This window comes from Colletes gigas, unplaced genomic scaffold, assembly GCF_013123115.1.
Source record: "Colletes gigas isolate AHSC1104 unplaced genomic scaffold, ASM1312311v1 Colletes_gigas_Sc00014, whole genome shotgun sequence".
Taxonomy (NCBI): Eukaryota; Metazoa; Arthropoda; class Insecta; order Hymenoptera; family Colletidae; genus Colletes; species Colletes gigas.
Window position 1 is genome coordinate 6,835,023 of NW_025106643.1, and position 19,229 is coordinate 6,854,251.

The 19,229-nt window shown below is 37.1% G+C and overlaps 2 protein-coding genes across 2 annotated transcripts; one reads left to right on the forward strand and one right to left on the reverse strand.

Annotated features, from left to right (window-relative positions):
* Nucleotides 1-11,262: 11,262 nt before the first annotated feature.
* Nucleotides 11,263-12,084, forward strand: LOC122399673 (golgin subfamily A member 6-like protein 2). The gene has a single exon (XM_043400524.1). The coding sequence runs from the start codon at nucleotides 11,263-11,265 to the stop codon at nucleotides 12,082-12,084; it is 822 nt and encodes a 273-aa protein (XP_043256459.1).
* Nucleotides 12,085-15,155: 3,071 nt separating this feature from the next.
* On the reverse strand, nucleotides 15,156-16,875 carry LOC122399616 (28S ribosomal protein S21, mitochondrial-like). Its single transcript, XM_043400410.1, has 2 exons — nucleotides 16,771-16,875; nucleotides 15,156-16,323 (listed from the first exon to the last, which is right to left on the reverse strand). Exon 2 carries the CDS (start codon nucleotides 16,321-16,323, stop codon nucleotides 16,051-16,053), a length of 273 nt encoding a protein of 90 aa, XP_043256345.1. The 5' UTR covers nucleotides 16,771-16,875; the 3' UTR covers nucleotides 15,156-16,050.
* Nucleotides 16,876-19,229: the final 2,354 nt, after the last annotated feature.

Sequence of the window (19,229 nt, forward strand, 5' to 3'; positions counted from 1 at the left end):
GCTAAGCTCATCCCAATTTATAGGTGCGAGGTTTTTTCGCACTTTTCTTAGTGCACGACTCCATAATCCAGGTGTGGGAAGAAACCCTGAGTGGAATCATCGTGCACTAGAGGAACGAGATACAAACTCCTTCCTCCAATTGGCTGTCAGAAACGGCTTCGAACCCACCATACAGGAGTGAATAATACCCTGGGTGGATTTGCCGTCTTCCAGTCGAAGCGGGACACTTTTTTAAACCCCAGCTATCGGCGAAAGCTAGGACACGTCCAAACATCTCCAGGGAGTACGGTCCCTGTGCGTAGGACGGAGCATCCGACAAAGCAACGTGGTCTCAGGCACAACCGTAAGTCGACCTAAGGGCGCCGTTGACAAGCCTGCACCACACAGTGCCGTACGCACTTACGAAGGCGGTGAAGGGCCGGGGACCGGCTGAAAGGTTGGAGCCTTACAACCTCCCTCCGATCACCTTTTCCTGCGACAGTCATACATCAAAGTCTTAAATTGCAGTCAGAATTGCAGTCGTGAAATTAGACGAGCAGAAATCTCGTACACGACAATAATAAGCAAGCGATTCCCGATTTAACGGGAACGCTCACACATACAGTCCACTAGCTTAGCTGCGCATCGCGGCGGCTGAGATCCCCGCTCCTGGGTGCGACAAGCACAGACCAGACGAGCGCGGAAGAAAGTAAGACACACAGCGTGATTCACGTTCACAGGTATTTAACGCCTATTCGTGTCTCTTTCTGTTACAGGTTTACCAAACAGGATTAGCTGCAGCGGCGTCTGGCCGGGCAGACAAAATTGTGTAATCTCTGTTGTCAAACGTTACAAAATAAAAGGCTTAGTCGAGTCATTCGACTAAGCGAAAATTAAATTAAAATCTGTATTCTTTTCACTACGTTCCTTCCCTCACGATCCGGACCACCGTTAGGCGAGGTTTTTTCAAACCTACTCCCCCTAACACATATAATATCACAAATATCGCTGTTACTACAATGAATTCTATCTACACTTACGTGCCTGTTATATATATACGACTCGCCGATTGTTGACAAAAAATCTGCAGTATGTATACGACTCGCCGATTGTTTATTGTTTCTATAGATACATCGAGGCGGCCGGCAATGAATGCGTATAACAGCTGTGCTTAAAAACTCGATTTGTGTAGCCGGCCGCCAAACGGCGGCCACGCATTCATTTTCTAATTCAATTTTCTTTATTGATATTATCAGAAGTGGGAAAGATTTCAGCCATTATTTCGACAAATTTAATTATTAGATCATTAGCATGATATTGTCGACGGAAGAAGAATTCACCTAAATAGCCTACATAATGTATTTGGCGAGTTCCATACTTCAGAAAATTCGAACCTTTGACAACAATGCAGAACTAGATTTAGCTCGACACATTATACATTATTTGTCGTCGGTTGTTATGCCGACTAATACAAACAAGAGAAAAAAGCAACGATCGTGGACTGATGCAATACAGAGCCACAGATATGTACATACATATAGACAGAATTCATTGTAGTAGTAGCGATCTTTTTGAAGAAAAATCTCGGAAACTAAGGCCGAGCGGCGGTTATATGTATAGGAAAAAGTTGCTCAAAATGTTGATTTCTACAACATATTCAAAAATCATCGAAATCGGTGAGACCCGGCCTTTTCTAAATAATTACCTCATTTTCTTTCAATAATTCTCCATTGCAAAAATTCTACAGTATTCTTACATTTTTTTATATTTTAAAATTTTCCCATGTTATTAGAAAGTAGATATACAACGAAAGTTATACAATTTATAGTTCCTAGCATGTATAACATGTATATGTATATAACGCATGGTCGCTTTGTATGGAAAGTGAATGAATCTTCAAAAAGCGCCCAGGTCCGATTTCGAGAAATGTAAGGTCTGTCAGTCACGATGGCTTTTGTCGTTTACTGACGATTCGAACGGTTGGCGATGCCAGGCTTGCTTTCGAGAAATGTAAACGACGTCAGCGATGCAAGAGCGAGAAGGAAAGCGAGTATCAGCCTGTTCTTCTCGGCTCTTGCGAAACTCAACGAGCTCACGTACACGCAATTGAGCATAGTGTGCGAAAGCGAGGAATGAGGAGTTTCCGGGGGCCCGATGCACAGTCTGATTAAACTGATTTCGAGTCGTAAATACGTTTCTGCCGAGTTATTTTTTTAATAAATGATGTATTACAATTTAAAATAAAAAATAGAGAATTTGCGGTGTACGTATCAATGAAATACATCCTTATGAATTTTAATAATCTTGAAATTTTTAAATACTCTTAATCGATTGATTTCTCCAATGAAATTAATCGATTAATGTCCAATGATGGACCCTACAGCTTTAATTCCGTTCAAAAATAATAAAATTTATGTAATTTTATTTTCTGTCTCACTTCCTCTTGTGTTAATTTCTGAATCTGTTGATAATGTAGCGAGTGACACGAAAATGGTAATGGGGTCCCGGGACCCCAGAAGCTCCGGCCGAAAAATTACATTACGTGAAACGTCTATTCATATATCTCATCTGTGGGGCCACGAAAGTCCATAAGGGGATAGACACGGGTAATGCAGCGCACTGTATACCGACAAAATTTGGACCGTTACCAAGGTCCTCTCAGTGCGGAGAGAGAGGGGCCCTGTATACATCAGAGCGACACATTAAAATAAAGATTTAAAACCAAAGGTTTAACGCTTACAAGTTTGAAATTTTTGTTATTGCAATGCACAGCTAATCGGAAACTATAAGTGCAACCCGCGATAAAGGGTAGAAACACCAAACAGAGAAATTTGTAATTTGTACATAATAATTTAATGTAATTGCGATGGCAATTTTATTATGCATATCAGTATTTTCTCTGTACAAGCTTAGAACTCGCACAGCAAATGTCATATCCCCTCTACTTATCCCCACTGCGTACCGTTAGAACCCAGCACCAGTGATGCCAGAAAAGCACCGTCGGGTGCAAACTCACACATGCCAGATACGCGTACGTGAGCTCGTGGAGTTTCGGAAAGTCGACAAAGGCAAATTGACGCATGCCCTCTTTCTCGATTCTCCGAAGCTGCCCGAAGTAATTTCGGATCGCCTCGTGGGAGTCGAGAGAGAAAGGCTCACATTTGCCTTCTCGCTCTTAACAACTGAAATCCGACCTCCCGTCAACGGCATACGATTTGGATTCTCAAGCCGAGATTCTCGACTGCCCAGGCATTTTTACTTTCCGACCTATGTAGGCGCACATAAGCAAACTACCCATAATGAAAAAAAAAATTTTGTAGAATTTATTTTACGGAAATACACGTTTTAAGACCTCCTGATCATATTTTAATTATTGAAAAAAAAGACATTTTTTTTTATTCCCATGTATGAGCGCACATATGTATATTATTAATACGATTTTTGAAAATCAAAATACTTTAAGATTGAAAATTAATAAATTAAAATGAGATTCCACTCTTTACCAGTATTGTGCACGCTGTGGTATTTTTCAATAAGAAGAGTTCTTACTTTTATAACATAAACAAAACAGTAGAATTAATAATTGCAGAAATTAATTAATAATGATTTTCGATTCGTTCTCGGGCAGTCGAACCGATCAGACGTGTTGACAATCGCTCGCGAGTTCCTTTGTTTATAATTCAGCCTACTGTGCCGTGTCGGTGCGCGGATCACCACACAACAACGTTAGTGCTATCGGTGAGCCTTCTAAATAAAGAAGACCCGTCATGGAAGTCATGGAATTTGAAAATATAACGAGCCATACCCAAACCAATACAACAGTTCAGCCTACAAAATCGTATGCATCAGCCACGGTAAGCAGTGTTTTTCCAACCAAGGATCAGGCAGTAATAATCGACGTCATAGACGGAACTACTATCAAGGAATATGCACAAGCTGTAGCAAAAATCACTGGACCCAACGCCATACGATTTATCTCCCGCATATCAAACAACAGAATCTGTGTTTACCTCGATAGTAAAACAACAACAAAAGCCCTCGTTTCCAATTTCAAATCACTGCCCATAAACAATACATCCACCCCAATCAGACCCCTAATAAATCCATCACAACGAATTATTTTGTCCAACGTTTCTCCTACCATACCACATGACTACATCGAAAAAGTACTAACAATCCATAACATCAAACTGACCTCGAAACTATCCTTCCTCAGAGCGGGACTACAAGACCCCGGTCTTTCCCACATAATGAGCTTCAGAAGACAAATTTATATAAACCCAGACGATGTCCATAAACTCCCCGAATCGTTTCTAATCACTTACGACGACACACAGTACAGAATTTTTGTATCTACTGACAAAGTTACCTGTTTTTTGTGCAAACAAGAAGGGCATATTGCAAACCAATGCAATACTCAAACCGAGACACCAATATCAAACACATCAGCCAACAAGGAAACGAGAAATAACCTAGCACTAAACGATACGGAACCAACGTCAAGCGTCAATAACTCACAATATAACATAGACTACACAAACGAAAATCCAACCACAACCGAAATCAGCGAGACAGGAAAAGACCCCAATGTCAACATTCCAGCCAACCCCACTACGGCTAACTCCAGCGCAGACAATAACCCATTACTTGCCATTGCAAACCCTCAAGCTCAATTAAAAAAAGAGACCACTTTCAGACACCTCAGAAGAAGACCAACAGACAACAAACAAGGCCATCTCAACACCCGTAAGACCATGTGTTAACGACTCTAATTCAAACGATAAACCTGCACCCACCACTATGAAAAAGAAACCCAAACGCAGCCAATCATTAACAAGAATCATCGAACAAATAGACGACATTCTAAAACCAGCAAAAACAGCTCTGGATGACCCCTCATCAAACCATCTTATCCTTAACTATTCTCAACTGAAAAGTTTCCTGGAAAATGCTATCGGCACAGAAAACCCAAACATTATCGCGAACGACTACACTTCTGACAAGAAAGCATTAATACATATGCTTTACCTAATCTACCCCCTAATGCAAGACCAAAGAATGAAAAACAGACTACACCGATTAATCAAAAAACTAGAAACAGAATTCGCAACAGCAATCTCACTACAAACCATCCTCTCGAAAGAGGGGAACTCATCCGCCCCAGATCCAAAACCCCTATAAACCCAAGACACCAACCAAACAACCATTATGTCACTACAAATTATCCAATGGAACTTGAATGGTTTCTACAGCCGACTCGAGCACCTCCAACTACTAGTCGAAGAATTTCAGCCACAAATAATCTGCCTACAAGAAACTAACTTCAAAAACCATAATTCAGGTAAAATCAAAAACTACAAAACATATTTCAAAAATCGCAACACTGCCCACGCAAGTGGAGGAGTCGCCACCTTTGTCAGAAATAACATCCACAGCCAAGAAATAACGGTCACATCCAATCTAGAAGTTATCATCACTAAAGTAACATGCCCTAAAGATCTGTACATATGCAATATATACCTACCGAATAGCCATCACTTAGATGAATCCGAACTCACTCATCTAATAAACCAAATGCCAAAACCTTTCATTATACTTGGCGACTTTAATAGCCACAATATCCTCTGGGGATCTCATAAGACCGATTCGCGAGGGAATTCCATGGAAAAAATAATAAACTCAGCAAACCTCAGCTTACTAAACACTAACGAACCTACTCACTTCTGTTCGGCATCCGGTCGGTTCAGTTCAATTGACCTATCCCTATGCAGTCCAACAATCACTCAAGACATTACATGGAACACAGTACAAGACCTATACGACAGTGACCACTTCCCTATAATGGTGACATGCAAACTAAACCGAATCACTGAAACTAATAAAGCCCCAAGATGGAAATTTCAGAAAGCTGATTGGGATATGTTTCGGAAAGTCATATTGGACTCATCTTCCCTGCTCATAGAAATAAATCCAACAAACTTGAACTTAGCACTCGAACACTTCTCAGAAGCCATCATCGCAGCAGCCAGTGCAGCCATCCCAAAGACAAAAAACAACACCAACGCCAACATCAAATATAATCCATGGTGGAATGAAGAATGCTCACAAGCTGTGAAAGACTGCAAACATGCTTTCAACCGGTACAAAAAACACAAAACCGCAGAAAACCTTATCAACTTCAAGAAATACCGAGCCGTATCCCGTAAGATCACAAAGGACAGTAAAAGACGATCATGGATAAACTATACCTCAACTCTTAATCCACATACCCCTCCCTCAGCAATTTGGAAAAAGATAAGAGCTATCAAAGGTTCAAACCAACACTCCTCAATACCAGCCTTAAATAAGGAAGACAACTCTATCTCCACCGACCCAAACGAAATATCCGAAATCCTGGTAACGACTCTCCAGAAAAACTCCAGTGACTGCAACTATTCAAAACAGTTTCAGATCTACAAACAGAAAACTGATTCTAACGCGTCGAAGCCTCCAATCATAGTCCAAGAAACACCTTACTCCTCCAGCCTAAATTCTCCTATCCAATTTGATGAACTGCGATACTTCCTAAACAAATGCTCGAATACTAGTCCCGGACCCGATGGAATACCCAACATCTTCCTTACCCATCTTCCACAAGAGGCGCTTAACTACATACTTGCAATATTCAACTGCATTTGGTCCCACAACATCTTCCCAACCAAATGGAGAGAAGCGGTTGTCATCCCAGTCTTGAAACCAGGCAAAACTCCAAAGGACCCGAACAGTTATCGACCGATTGCTCTAACAAACACAATGTGTAAATTAATGGAAAAAATTATAAACTATAGACTCCGATGGTACTTAGAATCAAGGCACCTCATCGCTAAACAACAAAGTGGCTTTCGACAATTTCACTCCACATATGACCACCTAATAAACCTGGAAATGAATGTATGCGACGCGTTTGCTAATAACCAGTATGCAACAGCTGTTTGCTTAGATATAGAAAAAGCGTATGACATGGTCTGGAGAAACCGAATCCGAAGAATTCTCCAGAATTTTGGCCTTTGTGGAAACATCCTTAATTTTATCAGTAACTTTCTATCTATAAGAACTATCCAAGTTAGAGCCAACAACGTCCTATCCACTACAAAAATTCTAGAAAACGGAGTACCTCAAGGCTCCGTCTTAAGTGTTTCGCTATTCCTAATCGCTATAAATGACATACTGGACAACATACCAGTCCCGGTCAAAGGACTTTTATTTGCTGACGACTTAACCCTAGTATGCAAAGGAAGGAACCTTCATACTACCCAGACCCAACTACAAGAAGCACTAGATAAATTGCAGAAATGGTCACTCACGTCAGGGTTCAAATTTTCTTCCACCAAGTCTAAAATAATTACCTTCAGCAGAAAGAAACAATATGCGAACATAAAACTAACTCTCGATAATTTGATAATCAAGGAAACATCCTCTATCAAACTATTAGGATTAACATTTGACTCTCAGTTAACATGGACACCTCATATTAATAAACTCAAAACTGATAGCTACCAACGACTAAACATACTTAGAACAATAGCTGCAAATAACTGGGGAGCCGACCTCAAAACCCTACTCCTAACGTATAAGGCAATAGTGAGATCAAAACTGGACTATGGATCAATCATATACAACTCAGCCAACACCAACATAGTAAAGAAATTAGACCCTGTACACAACAATGCTCTCAGAATAACTGTGGGCGCCTTCCGCACTAGCCCGATCAACGGCATCCTTAGTGAAGCTTCAGAACCTCCATTACGAATTAGAAGAAAATACCTAAGTATCAAATTTGCAGTCAGAATTGCCTCCCACCCACAGAACCCAGTCTTCCATAATGTATTCAGAAAAAACAACCTAAACTACTTGCAACAAAGGAAAAGAACACCCCATCCACTCTGCTACAGAATCAGTAATTATCTGAAGGAGCTTGGCATGGAAATCCAGCTCACATCGAGCAGATCCATCCCCAGCATCCCTCCGTGGACCTTTCCAAGAATCAGCACTAACACCTCTCTACTGAACTACAGTCAAAAGAAATCTGATCCAATCATGCTAAAGGCTATGTTCCAAGAATTGGAAGCGGGACTCGCAAACCACGTGCATATATACACAGACGGGTCCAAGACACCATTCGGATCCGGATACGCAATTGTCAGGAACCAGTCAACCGAAAAAGTTAAACTCCATCACAAAACACCTATCTTCCTATGCGAACTTCAAGCAATTAAACGCGCCATCAAATCAACTTTAACCGACCAAAATACAAATTTTGCAATTTTCTGTGACTCCACAAGCGCCATCTCAGCAACACAAAAACTATGGACAAGCAACCCTGTCATCCAAGAATGTCAAGAAGTCTACACCAGATCAAGCCAAAAGAACAACTCAATAACAGTAATATGGATTCCTTCCCACATTGACATAACCGGCAACGAAAAAGCGGACCGTGCAGCTAAAGAAGCAGCCAACTCATCCACCCCCAACCACCACGACAACGGCACTCACCTGGAAACGTTACTCTCCATTCTCAAAGAAAAAAGTAAAAAACTGTTGGAACAAAGAGTGGAGCACATCAACCAAATCCCGTACAAAATTAATCAAAAATGACTTCTATGAAAAATCCATTACCTGGAAATTACCCAGACCAGACCAAGTGAGAGTATCACGAATCATTATAGGCCACACCAAACTGACCCATCAACACCTCCTCCAAAAAACAGGCCCACCAATATGCGAAACATGCAAAGACCTCCTAACAATAGAACACATCATCATCCACTGCAGAAAATATATTCCAATCAGGCAACGGCTCAACATAAAACCAACCCTAAAGGACAATCTGAAGGACAACACATCGACCCAAAATCTATTACAGTACCTCAAAATTACCAAATTGTACAACAAACTCTAAAAATGTATTCTCCGAGTCGCTAGTAACCCTTAGCGGTTGATGCGACTTTAAACAAATAAATATGATTTTCCTCGATTGTTTTGAAATAACCGTATCAATTGCCAGTTTAATACAAAGTATGGGTTGTATCTTAAATTTTAAAAGGACATAGTCGAATATTTTTAAAGGTACAAAACATAGCGTTTCATTGTAGAACAGTAACATAAGTTAGCAGGTAATGTCATAAAACTGTTTTTCCCAGCTATATCCCTTTTTACCTGAAGTATAAGGTAAAAAGTACGAGCTACAAGGTACGACTATCCGAAAATCGTTCACATTTTATCAATGTAAATGAAGCGGCCTATCCATCAGAGTTAAATACAAAATTTTGTAATTTCTGTGAAAACAAAACTTTCAGTAAATGTACGTGGTGCTTGAAATTTTTATGTTTTGACTGTTTTTGTGAAAAGTACCATGTTGTATGCCAGTATGCATCAGCATGTTTACGCCGCTATGCATCATCCTATTTACTACTGCATGCTTTATCATATTTTCACTCCAAACAGCTTAGACTTCTTTCCTTACCTATCCTGACTCATACCCGAACCTTGACCACTGACTCATTTCGAAGCCCTCTCTGTCTCGCCCTTTTCTCTCCCTACCTTTCCCTCTTTTCCAGTCCTGGATATATATCCTGCGCTTTTCCCAAAACTGGGTCAGTTTCCATTACTAGACAGATCACAAGTACGCGCTAACCTTTAACCTAAGACGACGACGAATTGTCTAAATTGTACCGGTACCGCCGTTAACCTCAGTGTTCCGACGACGAATAAACCCTTATTAAGAGGAATACAACATTGTCTTAGCGAAAATCGCAATCACATTTTGCACATTATTCTAAAACATTTGTGGTATTCGTTTTCAATGCGATTTAAGTAAGCATGTAATGTATAAGATTTCATTTAATGTTTTCTTTTCTAGAGAAGATAGAGAAAAAGTTTATAAAATTTAATTCGTCCTAAGATTTATATGAAACATTTAAAAGATTTTATATACATTATGCCTATATATCGGAACAACTATGAAACAAGAGGTATAATCTGTAAGGAGTGTATGTGTGTGGCTAGGAGAACCGTTATCGTTTGCGTCGATAGGAGTGTTTAGTCTAAGCTAGAGTAGGTATCGAGTGAGGTGTTTAGGTTTAAGCTGAAATACGTTTTAGAGACTGCGTCTCGAACGTGCGTTTTGTTTAGATCATTATTATAAGATAGGAATAAGGAAGGGTCGACTTTGACTGCAGGAACGTCACTCTGTATCGAACGTTAGTCGAGAGCAATCACAGTTTTACGTTTATGATCTTTTACGTTTACGTTTTATGTCTTTCTTTTATGTTCTTTATGTTAAATAGTTAGTAAATATTAAATAATATAATTACATCGTTACGTTTAGTGTTCACGTATTTGAATCCGTCCACACGCCTTTGAAATGAGAACATAAAACTTAAATGTAAAGTTTCATTTAAATTCATTCAGCTATTTATATTCAATCGTATTAATAATATACATATGTGTGCTCATACATGGGAATAAAAAAAAATTTCTTTTTTTTCAATAATTAAAATATGATCAGGAGGTCTTAAAACGTGTATTTCCGTAAAATAAATTTTACAAAATTTTTTTTTCATTATGGGTACTTTGCTTATGTGCGCCTACATAGGTCGGAAAGTAAAAATGCCTGGGCAGTCGAGAATCTCGGCTCGAGAATCCAAATCGTATGCCGTTGACGGGAGGTCGGATTTCAGTTGTTTAGAGCGAGAAGGCAAATGTGAGCCTTTCTCTCTCGACTCCCACGAGGCGATCCGAAATTACTTCGGGCAGCTTCGGAGAATCGAGAAAGAGGGCATGCGTCAGTTTGCCTTTGTCGACTTTCCGAAACTCCACGAGCTCACGTACGCGTATCTGGCATGTGTGCGTGTGCACCCGGCGGTGCTTTTCTGGCATCTCTGCACCCACAGTAGAGGGGCAGTGGCGGCATCGGGCGGTAAGGATTGAAAGGAAAGGAGAAGCGGGAGATAAGGTAGAGAGCGGTGGTATAAGGGATAGAGAAAAGGGTGAGGAAAAAATGGCTGGAGGGAAAGAAGGTGGAAGGGGGGAGCAAAAGGGAAAGGATAGGGAGGTAGGAGCGTGGAGGGTAGAGGAGAGGGGGAAGGGGAAGGGAGAAGGAGTGGCAGATGGTCGATTGCGGAGAGCTGGGGGAGAGAAAGGAGCCAAAATGGAGGTTCTATACTGGAGTGGACGGAGCCATGGGTGAGGAAGAGAGACGAGGAGGAAAGGCGGGAGGAACGGGGAGGGGAGGAGGAAGCCTTCATGAAGAGCAGAAAGGTGCAGTGGCCGCCGGAGGAGGGAAGGGTGAGCGAGGAGGGGAAGCTAGAGAGGCTGATCAGAGAAATGAGGGAAATGAGGGAGGAGATGAAGGTACAGGGGAGGGAGACAAGGGAGGAGATAGAAAGAACTAGGGAGATGATGGAGGAATGGGAGGAGAGATGGAGAAGGGAAAGAGAGGAGATGGAGGATAAAATGGAGAGTTTAGAGAGAAAGATGGGGGAGGTGGAGTTGAAGGAAGGTAGGTTAAAGAGAGTAGAGGAGGGGATAGAGGCGATGGAGACAGGAAGGGCATGGGAGGGGCGAGGAGATAAGGCGGGTTGGGAGAGGGAGGGGGAAGAGTGGGAAATAAGGGTACAGGAGCTGGAGAGAAAATTAGAAATGAAAGAGAGGGATGAGAGAAGGAAGAACGTTATAATAAAGAGGGTAGGGAGGGAGGGAACGGCTAGGCAAAGGGCTAGAGAAATATTGGCAATTGTAGGTGTACAGGGGGGAATTGTGGGGGCAAGGGAGGTAGGAGGAAGAATGCAGGAGAGGAAGGAGGTGATGCTGGAGGTGAAGTTGGAATCAACGGAGGCAAAGAGGGAGGTGATGAGGAACAAAGGGAAGTTGAGGGGAAGGAAAGAGAGAGTGGAGGACGATATGACGTGGAGGGAGAGGAGGATGCAGTGGCAACTTAGGAGGATAGGAGAGGAGGAGGAGGTGAAGGGAAGGAGAGTAAGGGTGTTCTACGGAAAGATTATGGTGGATGGGACGATGTGGTTTTGGGACGAGCGGAGGGAAGTACTCAGAGACTGGAGGGGGTGAGAGAAAGGAGGGGTAGAGAGGGAAGTAAGGGAGGGGAGTAGGGAGGGAGGGAGGAGAATGGAGGGACAGGTAGAAAGAAGGAGTGAAGAAAGAGGGGGAGCAAAAAACTAGGAGGAAAGGAAGGAAGGAAGAAGGGGGAAGGGGGGAGGAAGAGAGGGGAAGTGGGGAGGGAGGAAAGGGGAAGGGAGAGAGAAAGATGGAAGATAGAGAGAGAGAGGAGGAAAGGGGGGAGAGAGTTTAGGAAGGAGGGAGGTAGGAAAGGAGGAAGGAGTGAAAGAAGGAATGGAATGAAAGTATGGAAATGGAAGTCAAAGACGGAGGAGGCGTGCGTGGAAATACGGAGGCGTAGATGTAAGGATAGGAAATAGAAAAAGAAGCGAGGCAAAGCGAGACGAAGCGAGCGTACAAAGCGCGTAGGTTAAGGTTAGGTTAAGAGTAGGTTAAGCGGAGGGAAGGAGAGGGGAGGAAAGCGAAAGAAGGAGGAGGGGTGGAGGGTAGAAATTAAGTTAGTTTAAGGAAGAATTGTGAGGGAAAGGAGGAGAGACTATGTAACCCTAAGGGGAAACAATAAATCCATACTACTACTAGTCAATAATGAAGTAGATCAACTGGTTTATTAAAAAATATATAATATTTAATAATAAAAAATTATTTATGCATTAATTTCAAAATTTATTAAATCTAATAATAAGTCCACCCAAAATTATACATTATTTATTTTAAAAAATTTATTGTATCTGCCACAGTTTCCAAGAAAAAACCGCGTGATTTAGTAACGCGGCCACCTTGCATTATAAAATAGGGTGGTACGACTAGTCGGGCAAAAACGGGCAGCTAATTCTTGCAAATTCTACAAGGTCAAAGTATCACATACAAGCCTGAAAAAAATTGAGCCGTGATGTTGTGGAATATGCAACTTTTTGCTTACTTGTTTGCGATGTATGCATGAAATTTTACATTTTATTTTCAGTAATGAATGTACCGGTTTACAAACTTACTGGATAACAATTTTTAATATGTTAGTACTCAGAAATGTTCTACTTACTTCCAGGAACAGCATCCATTTTGCAGAATTGAAATTAATGCCTTCTAAAAACGCTTGTGCACTTTTCACTTTACGGTATGAACTGACGCTTACGTTCTCGTCAAACGACTGACTAACGAAGCCGAAGTTTGGATCGCAATTGTCATCTAGATATAAAAATATGACTCATTTCATTTCCCCTACCCTAAAGAGACATCCTTAAACTGACGATTCCAATAGGTAAAACCTACATAGCGAAAAATTATTTTTTGGGGTTTTGACCACGATTTCACAATTTGGGACCACTGTGGGGCGTTCCAAAAAAATTTCAAAGTTGAAAGATAAGGTCCACCCTACTATACATGTACTGTGTCGATGTGAAATTGTAGCAACATCAGAACGAGATATCGTCGTCGAACCTTATCATAATTCGTTAGTCATTCTTTAGCAAATCACATGTGTTTCCTTTTTTTACTTCTTCATGAAATTATTAGACCCCCTTTTGGGAATTTTCAGCACTTGTATTTATGGTATGATTACTAATACACCTCTGTTTTTAAAAAAGCAGACTACAAAACGTCACTGTGAACGTCCTGGGCCCTCAGCCCATCAACTTTCTTCGTAGAGCAGGCAGGACAATTAATAACTTGTTCTCATAGTTTCCATCGAGCAATTATACTTCATTCAAAAATAAGCAATGAACAATCAGACTGATATTTAAAAATGCGTTTATTACAAAAAAGAATCATTTACAGAGAGTGAGTTAATAGATTTGGTGTAGAATGGCACTTACATTTGAAAGTTAGATACTGAAGCCGTAACAAACATTCATATTGTTTAAAGAAAGAAAAAGAGAGGGAGAAAACTGCTTGATTTAAAGAGAAGGAGAAATAATAGTAAGCCAATATACGATTTTCTGCTCCAATCCACCCATAATTGTCAAAGATAAGGGACTTGAGATCTAACTTTTCATAATATCTGTTTACTGTAAAAATATAAAAGTGGTTCTACAACTGCTTCAATACGCAATTAACACTCAGCATTTTTTATTTTCTATAACCTGGTTTTTCAATTTAAGAATCTGAAAAAATTTTGTCACATTTTTGCAGTCAGTAGAGTAAACATGATTTTCTTTATCACTTCTTTACTACCTCCACAGTGAAGATTTTGGGATAAGAATTGGTACAAAGTGTTTTCTTTCGATGAGCTGTCAAATGATCCATTGCACATTCAATTTGGTTTCAGAGTACCTTTGACTGCCTTATACGGCTATACTATTAGTTTCCAATTCACAAAATTATCTGTCTACTGCGTTCAGGAATAATGTGTAGCTGTCTTTTTGATTTATTTTTTCCATATATTTCAAGGTCTTTTAAATAAATTTGTATATCATATTATGATTCCGCTTTAGTATTTTGCAATTTGCACAATTTTAAACGTTTTCAATGATCCATTACAATTCGTGATACTGCACTCGTTTCTTATTTTATAAATACTGTCAAAAAGTTTGAGACCTTTTTGATTTTTCTAATACGCATTTATTTATAAATTTTTTTCTAAATATTTTACATAAATTTAACATAGAAAAGTTAAATGAAACCTTATTCATAGCATACTTAAACCATATTGCAATTAATATATCAATCAAAATGTTGTTTTAATTAAAAACAATTATTTTCGACTCAAATAAAAATTAAGTGTTAAATCAGAAAATATTATGATTTAAGCACTTTTTAGAGATTAAATATATTATATACTAAACAAATAAATATACAATAACAAAAGCATGACACATACAAACACACTAAACTAAAAAGCTATAAAACTAGCAACAATATTAAATCTTAATATTTTTCATGCTTTTAAATGATAATTATAATTATGATACATGATAGACTTCACTCAACCACACAAATTTATTGTCATACTCTAGTATGTACCATAACTATAATTATGACTTGAAAATGAATAGAGTGTTAGAATCTGATACTATTACATACTTGGTCATCACAAATTCTATGATTTGTATTGTACATTTGTTGTGCTGTAAAGGTATCAGTTATTCAGTAGACCCACTTTGTTATAAAATAATACTCTATAAATAACTTCTTCCGTGTTTATTCATTGTGTGATCATTGTTTCTTTAAAACTAGCAAACATTTTTTTACACGTGATCTCAAATAGTGTACTCCTTTCTTCATTATTCCTTGACCATATATGCAGTTTTATTTGACAATTCAATTAATTCTTGTTGGCTCAGTAGTATTTATTACTAGATTCCAATTCCAAAGATATTGAAATAGGTTTGATTTATAATATTGTCATTCACCTCATCTAGGATTTTATGGAAAATATGTTTATTAATATGAATTAATATAAACGACATACGAACGAAATGATAATAAATATCTAAATAAAATTATACTTATATTAATTTTTTTTTTGTAGTTTGAAATTCCCAGCCTTAAAGATTTGTATTGTTGCTTTAGTTCCTCAAATATCCCCATTAAAAAATTCTATGATTACAAGCCTGGTGACTTAATAAAATACATTATCTACAAAAGCACATTTATAAACATACTAGAAATGAAATAAAAAATGCTTTTAAAATTACAGTAAATTTTGTATTATATTTCATCAACTATTTAAAATACAAAAATATTTTTCAAGTAAGCTTCTACTTACTTTCTTATCTTTCTTTACTACTTCTTATGTTAGAATAATACAAGAACATAAAGTAAAATAGGGATTATTATGAATACCATTTTGTTGTAAAGCATATATGATGACTTATAATTTATTTTGTTCTGTTTGTACATTAATACAGAATGACATGTAAAACTATGAATACTTTACCAAAATATTTATATGGATACATACAGGATTATAGACATCAAGATTAGACAAAATGAAATTCAACAGCATTGCAATAAAGTTTCAGTTTAAGAGCAGCCAGGGTATGGATCTTCTCTGTTTACTCTTAAGATAAATTTAATTTTTCTATTCATATCCTCGTCATAAATAGCTTTGCACTTTTCATAATTTATCCTCCGTCTTGCTTGCGAGGGTCTCTCAAAATACCTAGTACGTCTAAATTGTTCGAAAATTTTCTCCTTTCCTAATATACTATTTAAGTGTTTGCAAGCTTTTTCTACATTATTGTTTTGAACCATAACAGTTCTAGCAATAAATTGAGCATGTCGTCCAATACCCATCTGAAACAATATTTCCACAATAAGCTGTTTCTTATTTTTCTGTAGTTTATTTCTTCTGTTACCATAATTCCAAATAAAATTCATTTTTATTTTTTATCCATATCTTTCTGTTTCAGCACTGCGTTTGTATATAATATATTGAATTTTGAAATCTATATTAAATTACTAAAAATTTTTCGCCGGTAAATCAGTTGAACATTTAATTGGGAAATTATGATTATTACAAATTTTTCACCAGTAAATAAGTTGAACAGTGATTTTAATTTGACTCATGTTGTGACACATATTATTTTAACTTTTAAATTGACTATATCTAAATAATAATACATTTATAGGTTAGATATTTCTCGAAAACATGTTACTACATTCACACGTTAAAAATAAGTTTACAATCTCAACATTTAATTAAATGTGTATATTATTAATTTCAAAGATTAAGTAGAATACCTTGTATTCTAATTAAATAGATACACTTCTGGAAACAAACTTCAATAAATGGAAGAATGATATAACCATTTACCGTAGCAGACCGATTTCCAACAAATAAGTTTTTCAATGATACGAATCGATTAATATCGAAACGCGGTTCATTTGAATATTTCAATCATTACTATTTTATTTCAATGATTTCCTGAAATTCTTCTATACGAAGAAACAAAAAGGTTATCTAAAATAAATTTAATACAAATAAATTCAAAGTACAACGGTACAAAATTGTAACTTAATTCTAGATGATAAATATAATACAAAAATTATTTTGCACATATTTATTTTTCTATACTGGAATATACAGGGTGTTCGGTCACCCTTGGGAAAAATTTTAATCAGAGATTCTAGAGGCCAAACTAAGAGGAAAATCAAGAATACCAATTTGTTGATTGAAGTGTCGTTAAAAAGTTATTAACAAAAATAATTAATAAAATTTGTCCACCTACACGAATTTTTTCTCGAAAGTGAGTAGGATTTCGGGGGTATGTCTATTGATAAAAAACAATTGTAATTGACCCTTGCAACCAAAAATAATTTTTTTAGAATGATTTGAAATTTTTTACTTTTGCCGAATTTGTCCACTTCACTGAATTTTTTTCTCGAAAGTAAGTAGGATTTCGGGGGTTTGTCTATGATAAAAAATGATTGTAATTAACCCTTGCAACTAAAAATAATTTTTTCCGAATGATTTGAAAGTTTTTAATTTCGTCGAAAAATTTCTCCACTTACTGAATTTTTTCTCGAAAGTGGTTAAGATTTCGGGTGTATGTGTAGTAACCAAAAATGATTGGAATTGACCCCCGCAACCGAAAATAATTTTTCCAGAATGATTTAAAATTTTTTGTTCGCCGAAAAATTTATGCACCTCTCTGAATTTTTTTTCTCGAAAATAATTAGGATTTCGGGGGTATGTCTATTGACCAAAAATGGTTGTAATCGATCCTCGTAGCCAAAAATATTTTTTCCAAAACGATTTGAAAATTTTTTCTATTTCGCCGAAAAATTTTCCAGTCGGCATGGAACTTTAAACGTTAATAAGTTTTTAACAAAGCCTCAATCAACAAATTGGTATTCTTGATTTTCGTGTTATTTCGGCCGCTAGAATCTCCTATTCAAATTTTTCCCAGAGGTGGCCGAACACCCTGTATATCGATTTATTAATGTGTTTTCTTTTTCTAAGAAAAAAATGGCTAGAAGCATATCTGTAACTATTTACCGTTATTACTTGTCACAATAGCGGTGATTAATTTTTTACTTCTCGTGGACGATCACAATAAAATTCCATATGGCCCAGAAAAAGCATGTTTAACAACGTGATAATAATGAAATATAAAATCAAACAGGTAAGGATCTAAAGACATGTGTCAGTATAAAATATTATATTACGTATTGACATGAATATTTTTAATTTGATATTCAAATTGTAACAAATCAAAACATAAAATAGAAATGAATTAATATTTGAAAAAATTACTTCTCTATCTTTTAAATTATACCGGAATCCCCATCGACATATACAAAGCCATACTGATAAGGATATCAAAAACAATATCATTGAAAACGGAGTAGCATATATGTGTATACGGAACATTTGACTTTATCGATTTTACAAACCACTATAAGTTCTTTATTTCCACCTTTTCGACTTTCCAGTAAATACCTCATTCTGTGACTGACGATATAAAATTCTTTAAATTGTAAATTACATTTAAATTCGCATTTATCACTTACCTTTCGATTTAATAATGTAATCAATATTTATATTACGGTTATACGACACATATTTCCTCATATACAAATAGCATAAATTCATATTTCGTCAACAATTTTCATTTCCGAGCATTACAACCGATTTTATATTTTAATTTCCGTTAATATTTTTTTAAGTAATGATTTTATATTTATTTAATATACGCTTATTGAAGAGATCAAAATTTTGTTAGACTATTAACCTGGAATTTAGAATAGAGAACAATCGATTTTTATATCCCTTCACTGTCATTTGTAAATGTTAAACAAATCAATGGAGGCTGAACAGTGTATTTATAATATATAATGTGGTTTTAAAGATTGGAAATAAACTTATTACTTACACAAAAAATAAATATTCTTTACGAAAAGACAGGTAAACATACATACATATATAGTGTAATAATATAGAATTATTTAAATTTCATAATCATAGTACAGTTTTATTTCTTTTTATGTCGTTTAATGTTCATATCTCCTTTACTTTTAAAATCTGTTCATAAGATTTCAATTTCCCTTTCTTCATAGAATGCCATTTATACAAAAAGAAACTTATTGATTAATGTGATTAATTAATACACTATTTGTCCTTGTCAATAAATAACACATCGCAAAGTACTTATTTCATCAATTTATACATGGAACATGTTTTTATTAATTAAAATTGT

Excerpts from the sequence above, each read along its gene's own strand:
- LOC122399673 (XM_043400524.1), top strand. The coding sequence starts at position 11,263 with ATGAAGAGCAGAAAGGTGCAGTGGCCGCCGGAGGAGGGAAGGGTGAGC.
- LOC122399616 (XM_043400410.1), bottom strand. The coding sequence starts at position 16,323 with ATGGGTATTGGACGACATGCTCAATTTATTGCTAGAACTGTTATGGTT.